Below are 19,615 nucleotides of genomic sequence, written 5' to 3'. Positions count from 1 at the left end.
TTTAATTTATGTTAAATACAAAACATACTAGTTTTCTTTTGAACTGTATTTAACTAATTTTTTTCATAAAGAGCTGGCATGTTTTCCATAAAGAGTTGGTACAAAATATACTATAAAACCTGTCAGTTTCCCATAAAAAACTAGTATGTTATGGGCAATTTCTTTTCTTTTTTTTTTAAACTTTCACATATTTAATTTATATTAAATACAAAACATACTAGTTTTCCTTTGAGCGCTATTTAACCAATTTTTCCCATAAAGAGATGGTATGTTTCTCGTAAAGAGTTGGTACAAAACATACTACAACTTTAATAATCATCTCTACCTTTTTATTAACAAGCAATCTTGTACTAATATAGGGAAGAAGAGGGTATTCATGAAATATAAATGTCATCTCTATCATGATAGTAATATTTTAATCCTAATTGGACTGAATTGTTATCAAAATTTGAAAAGCAAGGGAGCTAGGTGAAAGTTTTAAAACCTGGAGGGGTCTCAGTGCAAGTGTCAGAAACCTCAGGGGGAGTTTGTGAAATTATCCCTTTTCTAATTTGTCTGGAACAAGGAGTAATATGCCCAAACTTTGCGGCTTAATTTTTTTTTTGTTTCCATGACTGAAATTAATTCTCATCGTAATTGCTGGAACAAAAAATATAGCACCGCTATTAAAACAACTGGTGCATTCGCACAAGGCTACCTCACAAAATTTAAGTTGACACAAGACACCAGCACGCAGGCAGAGTAACGTTGTAAGCAAAAAGACGAGGAGGTGAAATGGTTCCGATCAGCTGTCCGTCGAAGAAAAGCACAAGAGCAACAATATGAATAGAAAACCCTCCTCCCTCGAAGTACGGACGTCCTGTTATATCTCCTGGACTAAAAAGCACATGGAGCAACAATATGAAAAGCTTTCCGAAAAAAACTCCTGGCTGGCCCATTGACCGAATCTTTCCCCCCATAGATGAGCTTTAAACCACCTAATGCAAGGCTATCATCAACAATCTCCTCTAGACCACCTAATGCAAGACTACTATCAATAATAACCCCGGGACTATGATGCATTCCAATTACAGCCAAGCTGCGGAAGGAACACCTAGTCAACCATCACCAGAATCCTAATTTCAACACACACATCATCCAGCAGCACAAGGCCTGGAAGTATGCCTTGCATTCTGTGGGCCAAAAGACTACATGAACTTGTTGCATTGCAAATAAAAAATCAGTACCCATACTGAAAGCCTGAATATCCAACCATTGATAAAAAGCATGACTTGTAAAGAAAAAAAAATGCTATACATAACATTTGAACCCCAAAGCAAGAGAATGTTGCTGGGACATTGCAAATCAACTTTATAGAATGTTATATCCAAACTAACAGCAGTTTGCTGTTCCCCAAACTCTAAACCTTCTTATTAAAGTACAAGCACCTTCCTCCAGCAACCTAGGAAATCTAGATGTTCTAGCATGAATTGGTATCACTTGCCAAAACGAGCTCTTTGCCATGGAGGTAATCGTTGGCCACCACCATTTCTTTTTACAGGGTTGTTCTGTTGAGACAAGACTTTCATCCTTTGCTCTTTCATGTCTGCAAACAATGAATCTAGAGTCTGTGGCCTCTGCTTTGGTGTCACCTTGACCTGCTGCTGAGATTGCTGCACAAGAAAAAGAAGCTTTGTCAAACATCACTTGACCTGTTCAAGTACAACCCCCAAGAACAAATAGGGCAAGTCGAAGAGGCCCCAATAGCTGATTAAGATACAATGTGGTCCTACCCAAACACATTAAAGGTCCTACATTGGTTGGTAGTGAACTGAATTCATAATAGTTGCCACTATATACGCAATATTGAACAGAGGAAAAAGAATTAGCCAATCCTTCCCAATGAGATCCATCAAGATTGGTCACATTTAAGGAGCCACCAACAATTTCTTGAAAAATAAGAAGTGTATACCTTCATATTAAAGCCACCCCCGTTCACAGCCCTTCTCTGGACCATTGGAGCACCAACCCTGCACAAATATACAAACCATGATTGAAAGTCCAAAAGGAAATATTCACCAAATGAACCAAGCTTTCAAGCATGACTGGAGGTTCGAGGTCAGCAACAATACCACCCACATGTTAGAGACACTTACCCTCACTGTTTAAGGTATTTTCCAACTAACACAAGTGTAAGACAAACCATAAACAGTATAAAACAAGTTACAATCACGATGATTCCTGGATCTTTTGCCTTCAGCCAGTCTTGCCTCAAACTGAATATGCTATAAGCTAGGTACATATGAATAACCTCCACAGAAGCAGAAATTTAATACATTATCCAATCTGCCCAATTACAGAATACAAGCTCCACTGACTCCTCAGCAGCGACTATCATTACAAGCCCAGAAGCAAGTTTGACAGGCTTTTCCAAGCATTCAATATGCAACACCATACAATTCAGACAAGTTGATAATACTACCCATGCAGCTTCCCTCCCAAGATGAGAAAAAATACAACAAATAGAAAATTCCGCATCCAGCCACCGAAATGAATCAACACCCAATGCATACTAAGCACACGGCCTGGGAAAAATATAAACTCAAGGTTGATATATAACAACCAATACAAGCATCAAGAATACTGCTCCAAGAATTGCAAAATCTTTGGAGAGTAATGCATTTTATGTGCCAGAGGAAATTTGAAATAGCAAAGAGATCTTGGTACTCCATTCCCCTGAAGACAACACAGAAGACAGAAAGGTATTCACTATCCTGCTTTTGTCGGCCCTCACAATATAACAAGATGTGACCTCATCAATACCAATACATCACTGGCTCTTATAACATGCATTTCAGCAAAAGTTCAAACTTCATCAGCAAATGGAGATTCACAAAAGCTTCTTTGAGGTACCCCTTCAATCAATTAAACTCTAGAAACATCTACCAGTTATGCAGGGTAGCAAACCAGCTCATACTTTACCCCAATAACGTAAAGCAAAATAATCAAGACGACTCTGTCAATGACAAAGCAAACCACTTAGATGCAATATAGCATCATGTGCATATTCTCTTCTTGTCTGATATTCGCCATAAAAGCTTACACTTCACCTTAAACTGAAGAACTGATATTCTTACTAGCTCCAAAAAGCCAAATCAGCATAACCCCAATTCAAGAAATTAAACAATTTCAACCAAGACGCTCAAACTTTTAGCCCAACCAAATGCTGCATATCACGAAAGCCAAGGGAGTACAATTTCTGAACCTTGTGTACCAACTCTACTTGCTTAAAGTCATAAAAAAGATGCTTTGGTCCTAACATCAACCAAAAAGTCCCAACAATGGCATCCTCTTTCTGATACAACAAGAAGTGGCAGAAGTAAAAGCCATGAATACTACTGAGGAACACGATTTACCTGCAAAATGTTTGAAGTGTTTACCACAATTAATTAGCATGACTGAAAACTCCAAATCTATAAATTTTTTGCCAACTATTAAACACGACAATCATAATTGTCATAACAGGGCTCTCATCCACTGCATTTGAAACAGCTCATACGTTTTGTATTCCAACATACCTCGGCTTATTAACATTCACTGCCCTGATCCCATTGAAAGGTCTGTTACGGATAGGAATGGCTGCAGCTTTTCTTGCAGCCTCAGTTGCCAAAGGGAATTGGTTTCCCTGAAAATTGGACCTCCTCTGACCAAGGGCACCCTAGTAGGAAAATTTTGAATTTAATAATCATCTCAAGTCATTGGAAACCAGATACCCCACTTCACTTCTAGGGAACACAAATATCAATGTCACAATCAGCACAACTTAACAGTATACCTGTCTCATGGTAGACCTTGCATCCATAAACCTCTGCACCTTTGCCCCTTTATCTTGGGTAACATTATTCACAAATTTCTTACTTCTATTCTGAATAGTTCAAAAAGAAACTGTTAAACAAGGCCAAATGCCAACTAATCCAACATTGAAAAGTCGAAAGAAATATATTTCTTACTGAAACTCTCTGCTTCCTGCCTTTAGATGTGTTATTTTTTGACATTTTGATGATATCATCTGTGTAGTTATATGCCTTAACATCAGTACCATTGGGAATTCTTACATTAATTCAATAAAAGATTGCAGCAATATGTACAATTGCTAACATGCGCACCTAAAGTCATATCCATTTTCTTCTCTGTCAGGGCAATTGCCTCACTTGTAAGCGGTTTACTAGCCATCTGCCATGATAAAGAACGATAAACAGTATTGAATGACAACAGGATATCATATAATAGCTTACTCAAGTAAAAACCAAATGAAGAATCAAGAGATAATGATTTCAGAAATTTTCCACATTCCTAAATTGTAAGAGAAGAAAAAGAAGGGGCTCAGAAAACAACTACACAAGAGCTGAGGAATTAAGTATGTCATTACCAAGCAATCTTCAGAACACGTTATGCAGTCGAACCAAACTCAAGAAATTTTCCAATATACTAAGCATCAATAGTCTCTGTTTTGTCCTACAACCAACAATAACGAAAGGAATCCTCACCTTCCAACCCAAACAGTAACCAAGAACTACTGAATCCCAAAGAGAGGATTTGTCCTCAAACCACAAAAATGCATCAAAACAAGTTCTTTCATCCAGGATAAAACAACAAAGGATGACAAGGTTTTGATGATGCACAGGAAATTTTTTCTTAGTTTCCCTAATTTCTGAGAATCAAAAAAACTGTCCGAACCAAACAATTGCTTGACAAAACTTACAACAGTTGCCATGAATCCAGAAAGTCCAGAAACCATAATAAGTTGGTTAATCCTAAATTTTCCTAAATTCAAAAATTTTTAAAAAAAGGTTGAAGCAAAAGGGAAATGCAAAACAACCGTTACCCACACCCAAATAGTAAAAAAAAAAACAAAAAAAAAAATGACATACAACTTCAGGAACCAGTATAACCTAATATTAGCATAACTTCTGACCACATCCAAAATCAATCAAGAAACAATTTCCAGTACTTCGTAAATCAAACACTCAAACTTCAACCGCATAAAACACAATTCTATTACTAAAACGACAATAAAATAAAGCATGTAAAAAAACAGCCGCATCAATAAGTAACAAAATAAATTTAAAAAAAGGGGAAAAACATCTAAATCTATCAAAAGATTCAGATTTGAGGAGAAAACATACCTGTTAAGAAGTTGAAACAAAGACCAACAAAAAATTTGAGTTAGGAATTGGAAGGCGGCTTTGGTTAGGGTTTGTTGTGTAGAAGACGGAGGAAGAGAGAGAACCTGAGAAAAGCACCGGCGAAAAGAAGGAAAAGGACTTAACTAACCGATTTAGGTTGAGGTAAAAAATTTTTATAGGGGGTTCTAACGATTGGCGGGTTTTAATATCCAGAATTTACCGTCGGCTTATGAATTGGGATTTAATTTCCAGCTCGAGTCCGGCTGTACAGCGAGTGGGTAGATCTCATGGTGCAGCCTCTTGTATCGTGTGAATTACTACGTAAGCCACCCACGGAACCTTGGTGCATGCTTCATTTAACCAATAACAAGATGCCACGTTGTTCTCAGTTTTTTTTGTTTTTTGGGTGGGAAAAATGGTAAGCTTTAAGGCACACTCTAACCCATGTGCAATTAATATTTATCAAAATTATCTCTTTAAAAAATTTTTTATGAGTTTTATGGGTCAAATAAGTGTTTTTTTATGGATTTTATGGGTCAAATTCCATTATAATTATAATGTAGATAAAGCATATAGATATATAATGAAAGTGAAGCATAATACATGGGAGTTGGGAGTTGGTGCAAGGGAGTTGTAGCCCGTGGAAGACTAAACAAATAACTATCTTCTGATTCAAATAACTCCGTTTGGATTAACTATTTCTTAGGGTGTTTTTGAAAAATTTTATTGTAGCAGATTTTTAGAATATATTTTGGGATATTTATGAGTAGAAAAGTTTCTATAATATATTTTGAGATATTTTTTAAAATTTTTAAAAAATTTAAACTAATTTTTAGATTATTTTTTAGAGTACTTTTTAAAAATTTTTATTGTATTTAAAAATCTAGTTTTAAAAACAGGGGATTCCCTGTTTTTGAAAGGTTTTTTTAAATATATATATATATATTTGGATAAATTTGTCCTTATAATTAAACGTATATTAGAAATTTTAAAAAAGTAACACTCTGTGTTTACACCGTATAACAACACTCTCCCTTCATATATTACTAGTTGCAAGGCATATAATAATGTGTGTGCGACTAATAGGAAAAATATTTGTAAAATTTTTTTATTATATTTATTGAAATCGTTTTTAGTTTATCAGTAGATAGTCGATGAGAATTTTATCAGTGTAACCGTTATCATCCAAATTAATTGTGGGTTTACAAAAGATGCTACGGTAGTTTTTATCTTAATGGGTTGTGGAAGTTAAAAAAATTGTTTGATCTTATCATACACCAAACCAAACCCCTACTCTTACATTATTATAATGGAAACTAGGGGGAAAAGCCCACGCAACGCGTGGGAGTTTAGTGTCTATAATTAAAGATGGTTAATAATTATTATTTGATATTTTCTAGTATAAGATTGAAGTATGATAATTTTATTATGTGATATTAAATTAAAAAAATCTATAAATTACATATTGAGTTAAAAAAATATAATATGCAATAAAACATAATTATAAGATACGATCAACTACTTTGCATCTAACCTAGTGTAATAAAAGACTTATTTATATCTGCTCATGCACTTTAGAGATATTAAAATTTGTTATTTAGTTTGAATTTGATCTTGCTATGAGGGCAATCCACTACATTATCTTATCATATAAGTGAGATTTGAATAATTAGCATACTTGAAGAAATCATTACTAGTAGAATTTCGGTTCTTACAAGCCAAATTCTTGAATTTATATTGATTATAAGGACATATATCATCACGAGGCCTTCACATTGAGCAAGCAATTAATTATAATTTATTATATGATTTAGAACATATAGTAAAGCATCTCCTTCTCGATAGGGGTTACAATCACGAAATATCAGTTTTGTGTTAGTTGCAAAGATATACAACAACTAACATGCTAATTTAGATGAATAATTACCTCAAAAAAGTACTAAAGCGTCTTAATCCACTCAATTTAAGAAAAATAATTAAAAGTAATGAGGTACATGCTTTAAATTTGTAGCCAAATAACTTTAAGTAGATAGTTAAACATATTGGCAAATCAGATGAAGTGAAAAATTGTCTAAATGGAATGGTCAATAAAGTAACAAATGATTTGAAAATTATCCTAACTAATAATTAAAACAACAAAAGAAGTAGATGTAATCTATAAATGGGAAAATTTATGATGATAAACTTATTTTAAACCATAAATAACAATTAACAAATGTGGTCTCTTCCTTATCATGCTTGTCTAACATGGGCAGTTGAATTAAAATACTAAAAAATTATTGCACATACAACTTGCACTATTACAGATTTTTTACAACAAAAAAGTAAATTGGTTAAAGAAAACATATCTATTGAAAAAGGTGTTACAAAATAGGGAAAAAGAGTAGCTAATGTAACAACATTTGAATTAACATCTATGATAACGGCCAAGAAACCAAACTTCTCTACTAATTGACATTAATTGTGTCTTAACATCTATATATCATAACTTTGCAAATAACTGATGAGAAAGGCTTTAAGAAATTAAAAGACTTAGATATTAATACAATTAAATAATTAGAAGGGCTTTTATGTAATTTCATTAAAACACAAGCTGAATTCAGTTGTACCCAATGTTTAATCGGATATCAAACAATGTCACATATCAAACTTATCCTTAGTTTTAAATGTTTAAAAGGACATCCAAATAATTACAATACTCATATTCAATACTCTAATTGCATTTCAAACACTCTCATATTTTCAAAAAAGCCCCACCCTTGCGGTTGAAATTCAAGCCCTAAACTCATTCTTATATAGTATAAGGATAAGGATATTATATTAGCCATCGATGCACACTCTTTTCTGTTGGGTTAATGGACGTAGATTCATTATTTGACAATAATATCTAGTTATAGTAAATTAAAAGCTTAATACAGAAAAATTATAAAAATCAAACAAAAAATAAAATCATGTAAATATTTGTAAGTAGTTATGTTTAAATGATATATATGTATTTCATTAGTTGTGTGACTTTAGTGGTTGAATTGATCCAAGTTACTCATGAGAAATAATTCGAAGAGTGAAAAAAGGAATTCTAAAAAGTAACAATTGATTGTTTATATCAAACTATCTCATTTCACTTTATTATTGTGTGCATACACATACACACACTAACACATTAGCGATCAATGTATACTCGATATGTGTGCAAGTGATAAAAAAAAACTTATGTTGACTTGATGAATGTAAATTCATTATTTGATAACAAAATATAGTAGCAGAAAAATTAAAAAAGTTAATACAAAAAATCATAAAAATCTAACAAAAAAAAAATTAAATCATGCAATTATCTTTCAGAGGTTATGTTTAAATGATAAACATGTAATTCATTTGTTGTATGATGTCAGTACTTGAGTCGAAGTGGGTTAATGGTGAAAAGTTATTTGACGGATAAAAAAAAAATTGTAGAAAGTGACAACAGATTATTTACACCAAATCATCTGCTGCCGCTTGATTATTGTAGATATACATACGAGTTCTTAAGAGCAAACCTAACCCCTCTACGAGTTAAAGTGCCCTTCTTATCATCACTTAAGATGTACGTATGAATTCTCAGGAGCAAATATAACCCCCATTAGGAATCTAACCCCTCTTTTGTTTATAGTACTAGTATTTGTTTCAACCCTCTGTATTTATCTAACCCCCTATTCTCTTTATAGTGCTAGTATTTGTTTCGACGGGATGTTGTTCTTCAATAATAATTATTTTTATTTATCTTTTATCTTTCATCCCTCTTTACATTCTTTTCACCTAGACCCAAAATTCGAATCCTGAATTTGATAATGGAGAGAACTCCAATTTTACTATAGTGTTGAAGTACTTACAAAGAGGTTGTTTTGCATTTTAATCGCATTGCTATAATATCGGTAATTGTACATCGTATTCGGTAATAAATGCATCATTCATGGATCCAATACCGTCTTCAAAGGTGCATCATTCATGATGCATTAGCGGTTGGTCATAGGTAGAGAAACGAACTGTCAAGGTAAAACTGCATTGAACTAAGTCATGTGCTAATTAATTTGAGGAAACAAATTATTGCTATGATTTTCACAGCGAGTTTGTTCCACCAAACTATTTTAATGTGTTGTTCCTCGCCCAAACACATGCACATTATTTTGATAATTTTGTATTTATCCACTCTTTGACGTGGACAGAAGTTGCAGAAGAAACGGTAAATTAAAGAAAAAAATTGGCTCAGTTGACTCCATAGACCCATTTCTCTGCATTGCTTGTGTAGCTAACCAACTCATCGGGCTTGAACCATAGGCTGATTTCATCCTTCGCAGTTTCAGGGCCATCGCTTCCGTGAATAATATTTCTGAAAGCATGAAAGCCAATACAAATTCGACACGTCCAAACATACTAAGCACGTAATTCTAAAGACCAAACAGCTTATAGAAAAACAAAACCACTTTGACATATAGAATCTTACCTTCCAACCACAACAGCTAAGTCACCTCTAATGGTTCCAGGTTCTGATTTCTGTGGATCTGTAGCACCAATAAGTTTCCGGCCATATTTTATTACTCCTTCGCCTTCCCAAACCTGAACGAGCAAAAATGCGCTCAAAAGTTTTTGTCGGTTGCATAAGTAGTCAAACAGAGCATGGCAGAGTTTGGTTCATCTTACCATTGCAATGACAGGACCAGAGCCTAGAAAGTCACAGAGGCCATTAAAGAATGGTCTTTCCTTGAGATCATGATAATGCTTTTGTGCAAAGTCCTTCGAAGGAACCACAATTTTGATTGCCACGAGTTTGAAACCTTTGCGTTCAAAGCGGGATATGATTTCTGCAATCTGAAACTCAGGAACACATTTTTAGATCAAACAAAGATGCTCAATGAGATACAGAGAACATGAAAAATAATCCATTTCTAGATGATGAACTGAATTGAAAAGCACAATCCAGGCCTATTCTCTCAAGAGAGGACACCAATACACAAAATCAGTAAAAAGGAACAGAAAAGTGTATAACATATTTCCAAGAGGGAAGTTTCCAGTCAAGCGCCATGTTAAACGGTTGGTAATCAATTCGGAAATCAAAATAAGCAAGGTGTCCCTGTAGGACGACAGAATAATTTGAATGCATCATACCAGTCCTCTTTGCACCCCATCAGGCTTGATGGCAATAAAAGTGCGTTCCAACTAAATAGAGAGGAAAAGGCGCAGAATCAGTCACAAAGAAAACTCTGACAAACAAATACTGTTGGCAAAATTTTGTGTGCATGTGTATGTGAGGAGCAGTAGGATGAAAGGAGAGCAAATAATGTACCTCTGCAGCATGTGCTTCTTGCTCTGTGAGCATGTAAGCTGCAGAATCAAAGCAAATTGAAAGAATAATAAGTACTGGTTGTCCAACGTGGCTATTGTAATGCACAATCCAGAGCAACTTAAAGTATCTGGTTTGGAGTTTAAAAGTAAACAAGCGATCAAAATGACTGATTCTACTCACAATGAAGTGAAAGACAAACTTCCAGATCATGATTTTATAAGACCAAAAGGATCTAAATGTTCAATTTCTAGTACAAACCGAATTTGCCCATATGTGTGTGTGTGTGAGAGAGAGAGAGAGAGAAGGGGGGGGGGAGGGAGATCACAATCTACAGTTTTGAACCTCAAGGAGCTATTGGAGACTCAATTTTTAAGCATTATAGGCAATAATGAAGTTCTGTCGGGCGAGAAAAACAAGGCAGTAACTGATGCTCGAGTACAACCTGAACAAACTAATTCACCCCATTCGATGCATTAGAAATAAGAATGGAATAATTACTGTAGAAGAGGTCCTGGATGCCACAATGCTAATGTTAAGCCAGGGACAAGGCTCCTCTTCTTTTCACTTGAATTTATGATGTATAGAATTTCGATTCTAAGCCTACAAGAGGACGTTGCCCACGTATTGGCTGATTCAAAACTTATTTCCAGAGTGCCACGGTCATACTGTTCTGGCTGCTTATTGATGAAAAGTGCTCTTAATGCCAGAGGTGACACATATAAGAACATATGGTTAAACTAAAAGATCCAGCAACCTTAATCCAACCTCCGATTATCTTAACCATATATATCCACAAAGAAAGCGGCTGGAACAAAGCAGTGAATTTGACATATAAATTTAGTAACTGGAACCTGCTGCAGGGAGGGCAAGGAGCCCTGAAATCCAACTTCTAGAAGCATGTCCTGGATCCACCCTGCTATGTGCGGCAAGGGAAGTTGCCCTTCCTCTCAATGAAACTGCTGCTGCAGCTGCTGTTGCTCGCCCTTCTGCAACCAAAGAAATATATTCACTACTTATATTGCTTCAGGTAAGCATTAACACAGGTTCGCTGAAAAGCTAGTAATGGTGAGATTTGTTTCCCAATGTGCAAAAACAGACAAAATGACAGATTAATATATTAATCTATCCGCTAAGATTGATTGTCGAGAGACACGAGCGACGAGACACAGGCGGAAAAAATCAGAGAGAAGGCACGAGTATTTGCAGATGCCCAGATGGAACAGAAATCTGAATGTGATTTTATCAATTCAATTCGGAAACGAACATTCTTCATTAATTCCAGGAGAGCAGGGTCACAGACGGCAGCATGTCAATCTAATACACCTACAAAGAGTTACAAAAACAGGCCTTGTCCTAGGCTTACCAAAAACTCCACCAGCACTCCTCTGACTCAAATCGACAAACAAACAATCTTGAAAGACTCACAACACAAATACGCCAATACCATAATGATTTTTGCACATACTTCGAAAAGAGTATAAAAAGATTCAATTTTGACTTCTTTCTTTCATTTGTCCGACAAAAAGAAGAACACTTGTCAACTTGCATGCGGAGTTGAAAACCAACAATGCAAAAAGGCCAACTACTAATGAAACGTACACAGCAAAATTTTAAACCAGAGAGAATAAAAAAGTTATCAAAACATAGGAAGAAACAATTCAAATAATTCGAGTAGCAGCAGCGACGCAAGTAATTTACCGGAAAAGGCACGAGAGCTCTGCCTGGTGGATGCAGAAAGAACAGTCCTTGCAGCTCGTGCAGCGGATCTGCAAATCTCGGATCTCATCTTTCTTTCTTTCTTTTTTTTATATATATATTTCCCTTTTCCGAGTTTATGTAATCGAACTTTATGAAAAACGTGGAGCTGCGGCTTCTGGTTTTGAGGTGAAAAGGTCAAAAAGAGAAATGAGTATATAATGATAGGAGTGATGAGTGATGTACTTTTCTCCTGGATTGAGTGAGCGAGCTTTTCTGCTTCTGCTGCTGCTTCTAGGAGTAATGGATTTGATTCGGTAAAGCAAAGTACACCGTACACTACACAAAAGTGCAGCAATGGCATTGTACATTATGCATTTAGGTGTGGTACGTCGAGTCCTTCTTTGACAACTGGCAGTTATCATATTTACCCAGGTTAGATAGAGACCTCAGAAGCTACTCACTGGTTACGTCCACTCCTCAGTCAAAACGCTACCCGAATCTTTGGGACTTTTGTGGGTTCAGAAATGGCCTACGGGCATCTGCTTGCGACGTCGTAGTGGTTGTTGTTCCTTTCTCTTTTCTCGTTTGGTAAGTTGGCTATTGTGTCGTCATGTGTGAGTGAATCACGTGTGATGCAATTTTGGAAACTCGGACTAAATTTATTTAAATGAGGAAAAAAATTTCTTTTTTTTTTAATGCTTTTTGGTCACTTCTGGACCCGGGATGTGCTTCGCCCTTTTTCTTCTTGTCTTCTACAGATATATTTTGAAGGAAGCATTTTGCAATGCAAGTGAGAGTGGAGGAGCTTCTTTCGTGAGAGAACAAGGAATGCTCCCTGTTACCAGAAATGAGAGTTGGCAAATATCACGATCGGACTTGTTTGAATGCCCCATTTTTTCAAATAATATTTTGCTTGTATCATAAACATATTTTTTAACTCATCTTTTTATATTTTCAATCACCTTTTTATCTCACATATATCACATCACAAAAAAAGTTACAGTAATTATTTCAAATAACGCTCCATCCAAACAGGATCATTTATACGTCAAGACAGGTTTCTTTTTTCTTGCTGTATCACTTTATTCCTTATTCTAATCTGACCATGCTTTTGTTCGATGGAATAAAGTGGAAAGACGCACTAATTGCCACTGCCAGTATTGGAATAGTTTTACAGTGAATGACTTTGTTGGAACTCCATGTACATAAAGAAAATGTTGATGTTCCATCACCCGGCCAAAATCAAATGGTACATAATTTTGCCGCATAATATTTGTCTTGTGTTGTGTTGCTGCCAAACCATGAAAGCACAAACTTTGGCGTATCTCAAATATCACCACTACGCTTGACAGCATGTGAACTGTATCTACCACGGCCCAGAGAAATAAAATCGTGACTTCTAAAACCTTTTCACAAAAATTAGTAGTAAAAGGCTAAAAGCACCATTGATTATGGTTCTAGCTGGAATGGGATATGTACAAATCACACAGAATAATTTCTCGTTGTTGCAGTCAAGAGTCAGGAATCAGATGCTACTATTTACAACATGTTCGGCAGTATTTACGGTTCAAGCTTGAACATGTAACCCAGTCAAGTCTCCCTTGAATCATCAACAGCTTTAGACTCAGATCCCAATTTGCAGTCGATTTGTAATGCTTCCAACCAAACATCCACCTAAGGCGAAAAGAGAAATTAGCGAGACCTGTGTCCACATGTTCATCCAGTTTCTATCAACTGAGGAGGGAACAATTTGTGGATTAGGGTTTTTCCCTAATTCTAAAACCATTTGACTCATTTCTCACTTGTAAGATAATGGTCAAATTCTGAAAGAGAAAGTCCTGCACAAAATAACACGTTCTGGGAGGTCTAGAGTTGGCTTTTACTCATAATCCACTAATGAGGTCAAGAAGAACACCTTCCCCCCAAAAAGAACAACAACTACCTGCACGTCGGAAGCAGTTGAGCACTCATAGCGCAGGCCATGACGGGTTAAGATGAAAAAGCAATATCGGATTTCCTCATCTTCTCGTGTAAGGTTTGGAAGACGACCAACTTCAACCACATCAGACAGTAGTGTGGAGTCCTGAGGACTCAAATCTGTAAATTGTCACATATAAGCTCATTGACAAAGAGTACAGAAAGTATGGATGCTAATATTTTACTAGCTGCAAGAAACAGTTGGAATGGAATTCCACAATTTTCAAAATTACAAGTGAGATGCAGCCCAACCCATCGCATTTTACATTCTGACAATGACAAGCATCAATAAGTGAGATTAAACAATGGAGAAAAAACTTGTTAACTCTGATGTGCTATTATTTTGTGGTAAGCCATTAATGTATAAAAAGGATAATAAATATGTGTAATAAGTCACCAAACACCATCTATATTTTATGGCTCAATTAACAACAGAACATACTGTGACATGTACAAAAACCAACCCAAGCAGACAGAAGATTACATGTACTCTCTACCATCTAAGATTATAAAGAATCTATGAGCACTTTTAAATACAGAAGTCTCCAACAACTTTGATGTGAATGGACATGCATACTTTGAAGAAAAAAGTCACTGCTGAAAATTAAGACTCTGATTGATTACCAGTCGATGCCAAATACAGAAAAATACACGATCCTTGGAGGACAACAAAGCGTGGAAGCCAGTCGTCAACCTCAGCATCATCAAGAGGAGGAGGTTCTCCTGGTAATGTTGCCCATCTCTGCCAAAGAAATGAGATATATTGTAATGATGTATGCAAAGTGCAGACAGCACACGGGGTCTTACTACAAGCATATGGTTAGAATTGAAAGAATTTGCACGGTCCCTACCGTTCTCAAGTACAAATAGCCTGATAGACGAGCAGATCGCAATATTTCATCAAGATGTTCCAGCCTGTATAAGACAGGAAATATTTTCAGGCAACATACTTTTTAAATATGCTCCACGGTATCTACATTAACTATTCCAGACGCGATACGGTCACGAGAACACACACACACACAGACACACTCATATGAATGTGGAAAATAGACACGATTGCTCGATCAAAATTGGAATTGCCAAGTAATCCATGACTTTTTATTTCAGTCGATTAATTCAAAACAAGATATTGCAGAGAGAGAGAGAGAGAGAGATGTTGAGCAATATATCTATTGACTCCAAAACAATTGACCCACAAAAGGCTTTCGCTTATAACTTGAACAATGAATACAAATTATCATCAACATTTGATCCAAGAGCTTTTGTTGTGATGATTTTTTATTCTTTTTTATCCTTGCTATAATATGAGCATATGAATTGAGACAGCTTTGCATAGCGAAGCAGTTGAATTTAGACTTATTCATTGTATTTCTATGTCAGAACTTTAATGAGCTTTTACTTTTAGCATAATTGTGAGAGCTAGGAAGAGGAAACATGTACTTGCAAAACTAAATCTATGGGTAATCAAAAGATCAAAAATATAGCATGAAAACCGCCATACTGGGCTTTCAGGTGGGCTTCCCTCTCTTCCAAGTCAGTTATCTCTGATCGAAGAGATGCAACTTCTGTGGCACTTAGCACAACCTGTAAAATGCACTCACTAGTTATCCACAATGTACCATATTACTAAATCATGAAGTTCAAGATAATGTGTAATCAACCTTTTCCTGACCATCCGTTCCAGATATCCAAGGTAACCCCCGTAAACTAAACAAGTTCAACATTGATGCGGCACTCTTTAACTGTCTTCGAGCCCACAAACTGCTGTGGGACCTATCCTAAAACAGAGAAGATGAAATTAATTCAAAAAAAGCAACTATTTACATGGTATCTTTCAAGGAGATATACCTCAAATAACTATTAGTTCTTGAATCTGTAGAAGAAGTTTGACTTTGGGGATGATCTGCATCAGACGTTGAAGCTTGAAAATGATCAGCAAAAACCTCTATTCCTGGAGGGCCATCACCCATGGAGCTTACCTCAGGGCAGAAAAGCTATGAGTTATGTAAATTTAAGTTAGAACAAACTCACCAAAAATCCAGGAGGCTCCTCATCGTGACAGGAACCTCTCCTAAAATACTGAAAATTACAGTTAACTCTCTATATTTTCATATGGCATAAAATAAATCTCTCCTACCACAACAACACCTACTATAGTTGATGAGATCATGAAGAATTTCTTTCACACTTTAAAAGCACAGTAAGAACTAAGAAAAGCTAATTAAAGAGAAGCCACTCCCCGTAGAAACATTGGGGTAATCTTGTGAAAACCACTGAGCATAAAAGGTAAGCTAACAATGAAGGCAGTAAAATTTCCAAAACACTCAACCAATTATTTTCTGTTGTGTTCAATCAAATACAAAGTATAATGTTCAAAAAAATAAAATCAGAGACTGTACCTTGTGGTATGCCTAAATGGTCCAATGATAAGTTTATTTGATTAGCACAGGATTCAGAAGTATATGGCCTATATCAGAGACTACAGTAACAGCCAGTCTTTTTAAACAGGACTTGCTTAGTCTTAAGATTTCTTGTCCAACAGGTTCTTTATACACACATCAAAATGTAGTGTCATTCTGAGTTTCCCCTTGCAATGAACAAAATTACCGCAAAAAGACAACCAAAAAGGAAAAGAAGAAGAACAAGAAAGGTGTGGATTAATTACACCTTATACAATGTCATAGATCTGAATTCCGGGGACAAAACTGAAGAGAACTAATCCCTACTATCCTTGAGATGTCAAAACAGAATGCCCAAAAGGCAAATCAGGACTCAGTTTCAGTAAGGCGATAAACTGGTTTACAGCTTTGAAGAGCTGCTGATCACCACTACCCAAATCAAAGAGGTGTTAAACACTCCAGTGTACAAGCTGTAAAGAAATCCAGGAAAGCCATTTTGTGCACTAATCATAGTATAACAGCGAATCAAAAAGTCAATCTCGACTACATCATCAGATTACTGAATCATCTCATTCATTCGACAATGAATAATTAGTTCGATCACAAATTATCAATATGAGCTGGTTATGTGATGAACATTTAATGGCAAACTGCAAGAAAACATGTGCATACGTAGATTATGAGCTTAACCAACCCAAAATTCAATAGTGATTAGCAAGACATGCGCCAAATTCTTTCAGCCATCATACAAGCAGATCAATCATACAAGCAGATCAAATATAGGTTGAATCCAATATTAAGTAGCTTATATTCCTGCTGCAGCGTACATAACAACCCATCATCTTCAACTAAACACTACTACTAATTACAAGATAACGAGTATTTTCCGTACGAATTCAAACTAAAATAAATTAGGCAGAAATTAGGAGCTAACCAGCGCAAAGACACGCCTCAACTGAAATGAATCACTATATCAACCGAATTTCACTTGATCTCAACAAAAAGGTTCAGCACAGAATAATAGTTCCCGAATTCAGGCCTACAAAACTTCCGCAAGTCTCACTGATTTGAACTATATTAGTAATTGGACAAAGTAAACCAGAAGGTGCTTGTAGCTCGAACCTGTAAAGTACGATGATGATTATGATGATCAACTGACGTTTTGCCGAGGTCGAGGACAGGTCCAAGAGAGATGGGGACTAAGAAAAGTTGCTTTTGGTACGGGAAAGACGGTTGTTGACGTTGGACACAATTACTAATGAGTTGAGTGGTGGAGGTGGATGTTGTTGTGAGTTAATTGGAAGGGGATTGCTTAAGTACGTATCTGGTGTCTAGTTTGTAGTGGTTAGTGGTAAAATGGCAATCCTACCCCCATTGGTTGGTTATTTTTTTCAAGGAGGTTAGCTGGAAATTGGCATCTCAGATTGGTTGGTCGGACCGCGCAGCCAAAATAGTTGTCTTATCCCCGATCCAGTTCCTTAATTCCTAAATTTAACAACAACAATTATCATTACCTGGGCTTGCCTTCTTAATTAAATTTTTTTAAAAGTGAAAATCGTTCAAAATATTCCTCACATTTAAAATAGTTTCAATTAAACATCCCTCACTTTTAAAATAGTTTCAATTTAAGTTTTTAATCACTTTTTATCATAAATTTATCACTTGATCTACATGTGATCATATTTTTTTTTAAAGACAAAAAAGTAGAATTTGATCTCATTTGTAATTAAACAAATGATTTGATCCATATTTATTTTTACCCTAAAAATGTAGAATTTGATCTAAACCATATCATTTTTTCTCCTAAAAAAGTGAAATCGGACTAAACTCATATTTATTTTTGCCATTAAAAAAAAAAGTAGAACATGACACCTTTTTATACAAAAAAAAAAAAAAAGATTTTGCATGTGATTCACACTGTGATTTTAAGTTAAAAGATGATAAAAACAAACGTAGGTTAGAACCAAATTGTAATAACTTGAATTTGTAAGAAATATAAAATTACTATAGCACGAGAATGCACTAATGGCACACGAAATTGCTTTAGTTGTTTAAATTCGAAATTGTATATACGTGTGTTTTCAGCTCTTTTAAAGTACTTTTTCAAAAAGCTCTTTTAAAGTACAGAACATAACGACATCCTAGGGTACATTAGAGGGAACAGGCAACCAGTAGCGCCTGGGCACCATATTAATGGAATTAATGGAAATATAGGACCAACGAATACAACTATTTTCACGTAAAAAAAAAAAAAAAACTATTTTCACGTCAAGCGTACATCTTAAGAGTAACATTATTGATCTCCAGCCATGAATCAGTCAGCATATGAGTAATAACGTGAAATAATTCGTAATCTACGACAAAGGATACCAAGTATCTTGAAAACCACTTTCAAGAGCAAGGCTATAGGCTTCTTTAAATTATAGGAATTAGATGAATATCCAGCCTCTGTCTCCGTAAAATTATATATTTGCTCAAAATTTTATTAAATAGCTCTATTACTATTTAGCACCTTAACCTACATAAAAAACCAAATCAACATAATGATACTAAGTACGATAACACCCAAATCCTAATACATGTGCCATTCAGTTTATCATATACTATTTTTTAGATACTGGGAGTGGAACAAAGGCAGATCCGAACTTCGTATTCATTAACTTTCCGAGACTCAATTCAAGATTTGTCTCAGTTCCCTTGTTTTACTCAACAGGTATGTTTTCTATTTGCCTAAGCACATAACACAATGCAGTGCTGTATTCGTTAGCGTTCAACGTTGTTTGTCTAAGCAGAAAGTAAAACATCCGATAGCCCTGGAGCAGGCGGCAGGTAGAGCAACTGTTTCAGAAAGAGTGCCTCACCTCAATAACGAACCTGCTGAAACACAGCTGGCATCGCCAAAATCAGTTGGAGATGGTGAATACGAAGCAACTGAAGTCCGACCGGTCAGATCCCTAGTGCAGGAAAGAGGGAACATTTTCTCTATCTCCAAAATGACACCCAGATCAAATGTAGACAAAACTCAATGTTTATTGCATAACGAAGATAAGCAGCAT

General features: G+C 35.6%; 2 protein-coding genes across 3 annotated transcripts; both read right to left on the bottom strand.

The window, feature by feature from the left end:
• Positions 1-1,302: 1,302 nt before the first annotated feature.
• On the bottom strand, positions 1,303-5,343 carry LOC113706691 (uncharacterized). Of its 2 annotated transcripts, none has more exons than XM_027228634.2 (7): positions 5,166-5,343; positions 4,146-4,212; positions 3,990-4,048; positions 3,815-3,904; positions 3,558-3,697; positions 1,952-2,009; positions 1,303-1,652 (listed from the first exon to the last, which is right to left on the bottom strand). In XM_027228634.2, the coding sequence occupies exons 2-7, from the start codon at positions 4,210-4,212 to the stop codon at positions 1,476-1,478; spliced, it is 591 nt and encodes a 196-aa protein (XP_027084435.1). In that variant the 5' UTR covers positions 5,166-5,343; the 3' UTR covers positions 1,303-1,475. The 2 variants fall into 2 exon arrangements, with proteins under 2 accessions (XP_027084435.1, XP_071919104.1); XM_072063003.1 differs by having other exon boundaries at positions 3,990-4,064; positions 5,166-5,211.
• Positions 5,344-9,185: 3,842 nt separating this feature from the next.
• On the bottom strand, positions 9,186-17,822 carry LOC113707164 (uncharacterized). The gene is made up of 16 exons (XM_027229355.2): positions 17,682-17,822; positions 17,494-17,598; positions 16,009-16,154; positions 15,822-15,933; positions 15,662-15,744; positions 15,009-15,072; positions 14,782-14,899; positions 14,123-14,277; positions 13,805-13,854; positions 12,181-12,263; positions 11,334-11,468; positions 10,483-10,520; positions 10,305-10,355; positions 9,840-10,007; positions 9,643-9,755; positions 9,186-9,528 (listed from the first exon to the last, which is right to left on the bottom strand). The coding sequence occupies exons 3-16, from the start codon at positions 16,128-16,130 to the stop codon at positions 9,405-9,407; spliced, it is 1,416 nt and encodes a 471-aa protein (XP_027085156.1). The 5' UTR covers positions 16,131-16,154; positions 17,494-17,598; positions 17,682-17,822; the 3' UTR covers positions 9,186-9,404.
• Positions 17,823-19,615: the final 1,793 nt, after the last annotated feature.

This window comes from Coffea arabica, chromosome 8c (genome assembly GCF_036785885.1).
Source record: "Coffea arabica cultivar ET-39 chromosome 8c, Coffea Arabica ET-39 HiFi, whole genome shotgun sequence".
Taxonomy (NCBI): domain Eukaryota; kingdom Viridiplantae; phylum Streptophyta; class Magnoliopsida; order Gentianales; family Rubiaceae; genus Coffea; species Coffea arabica.
This window is presented reverse-complemented; position numbering and strand designations above follow the sequence as displayed.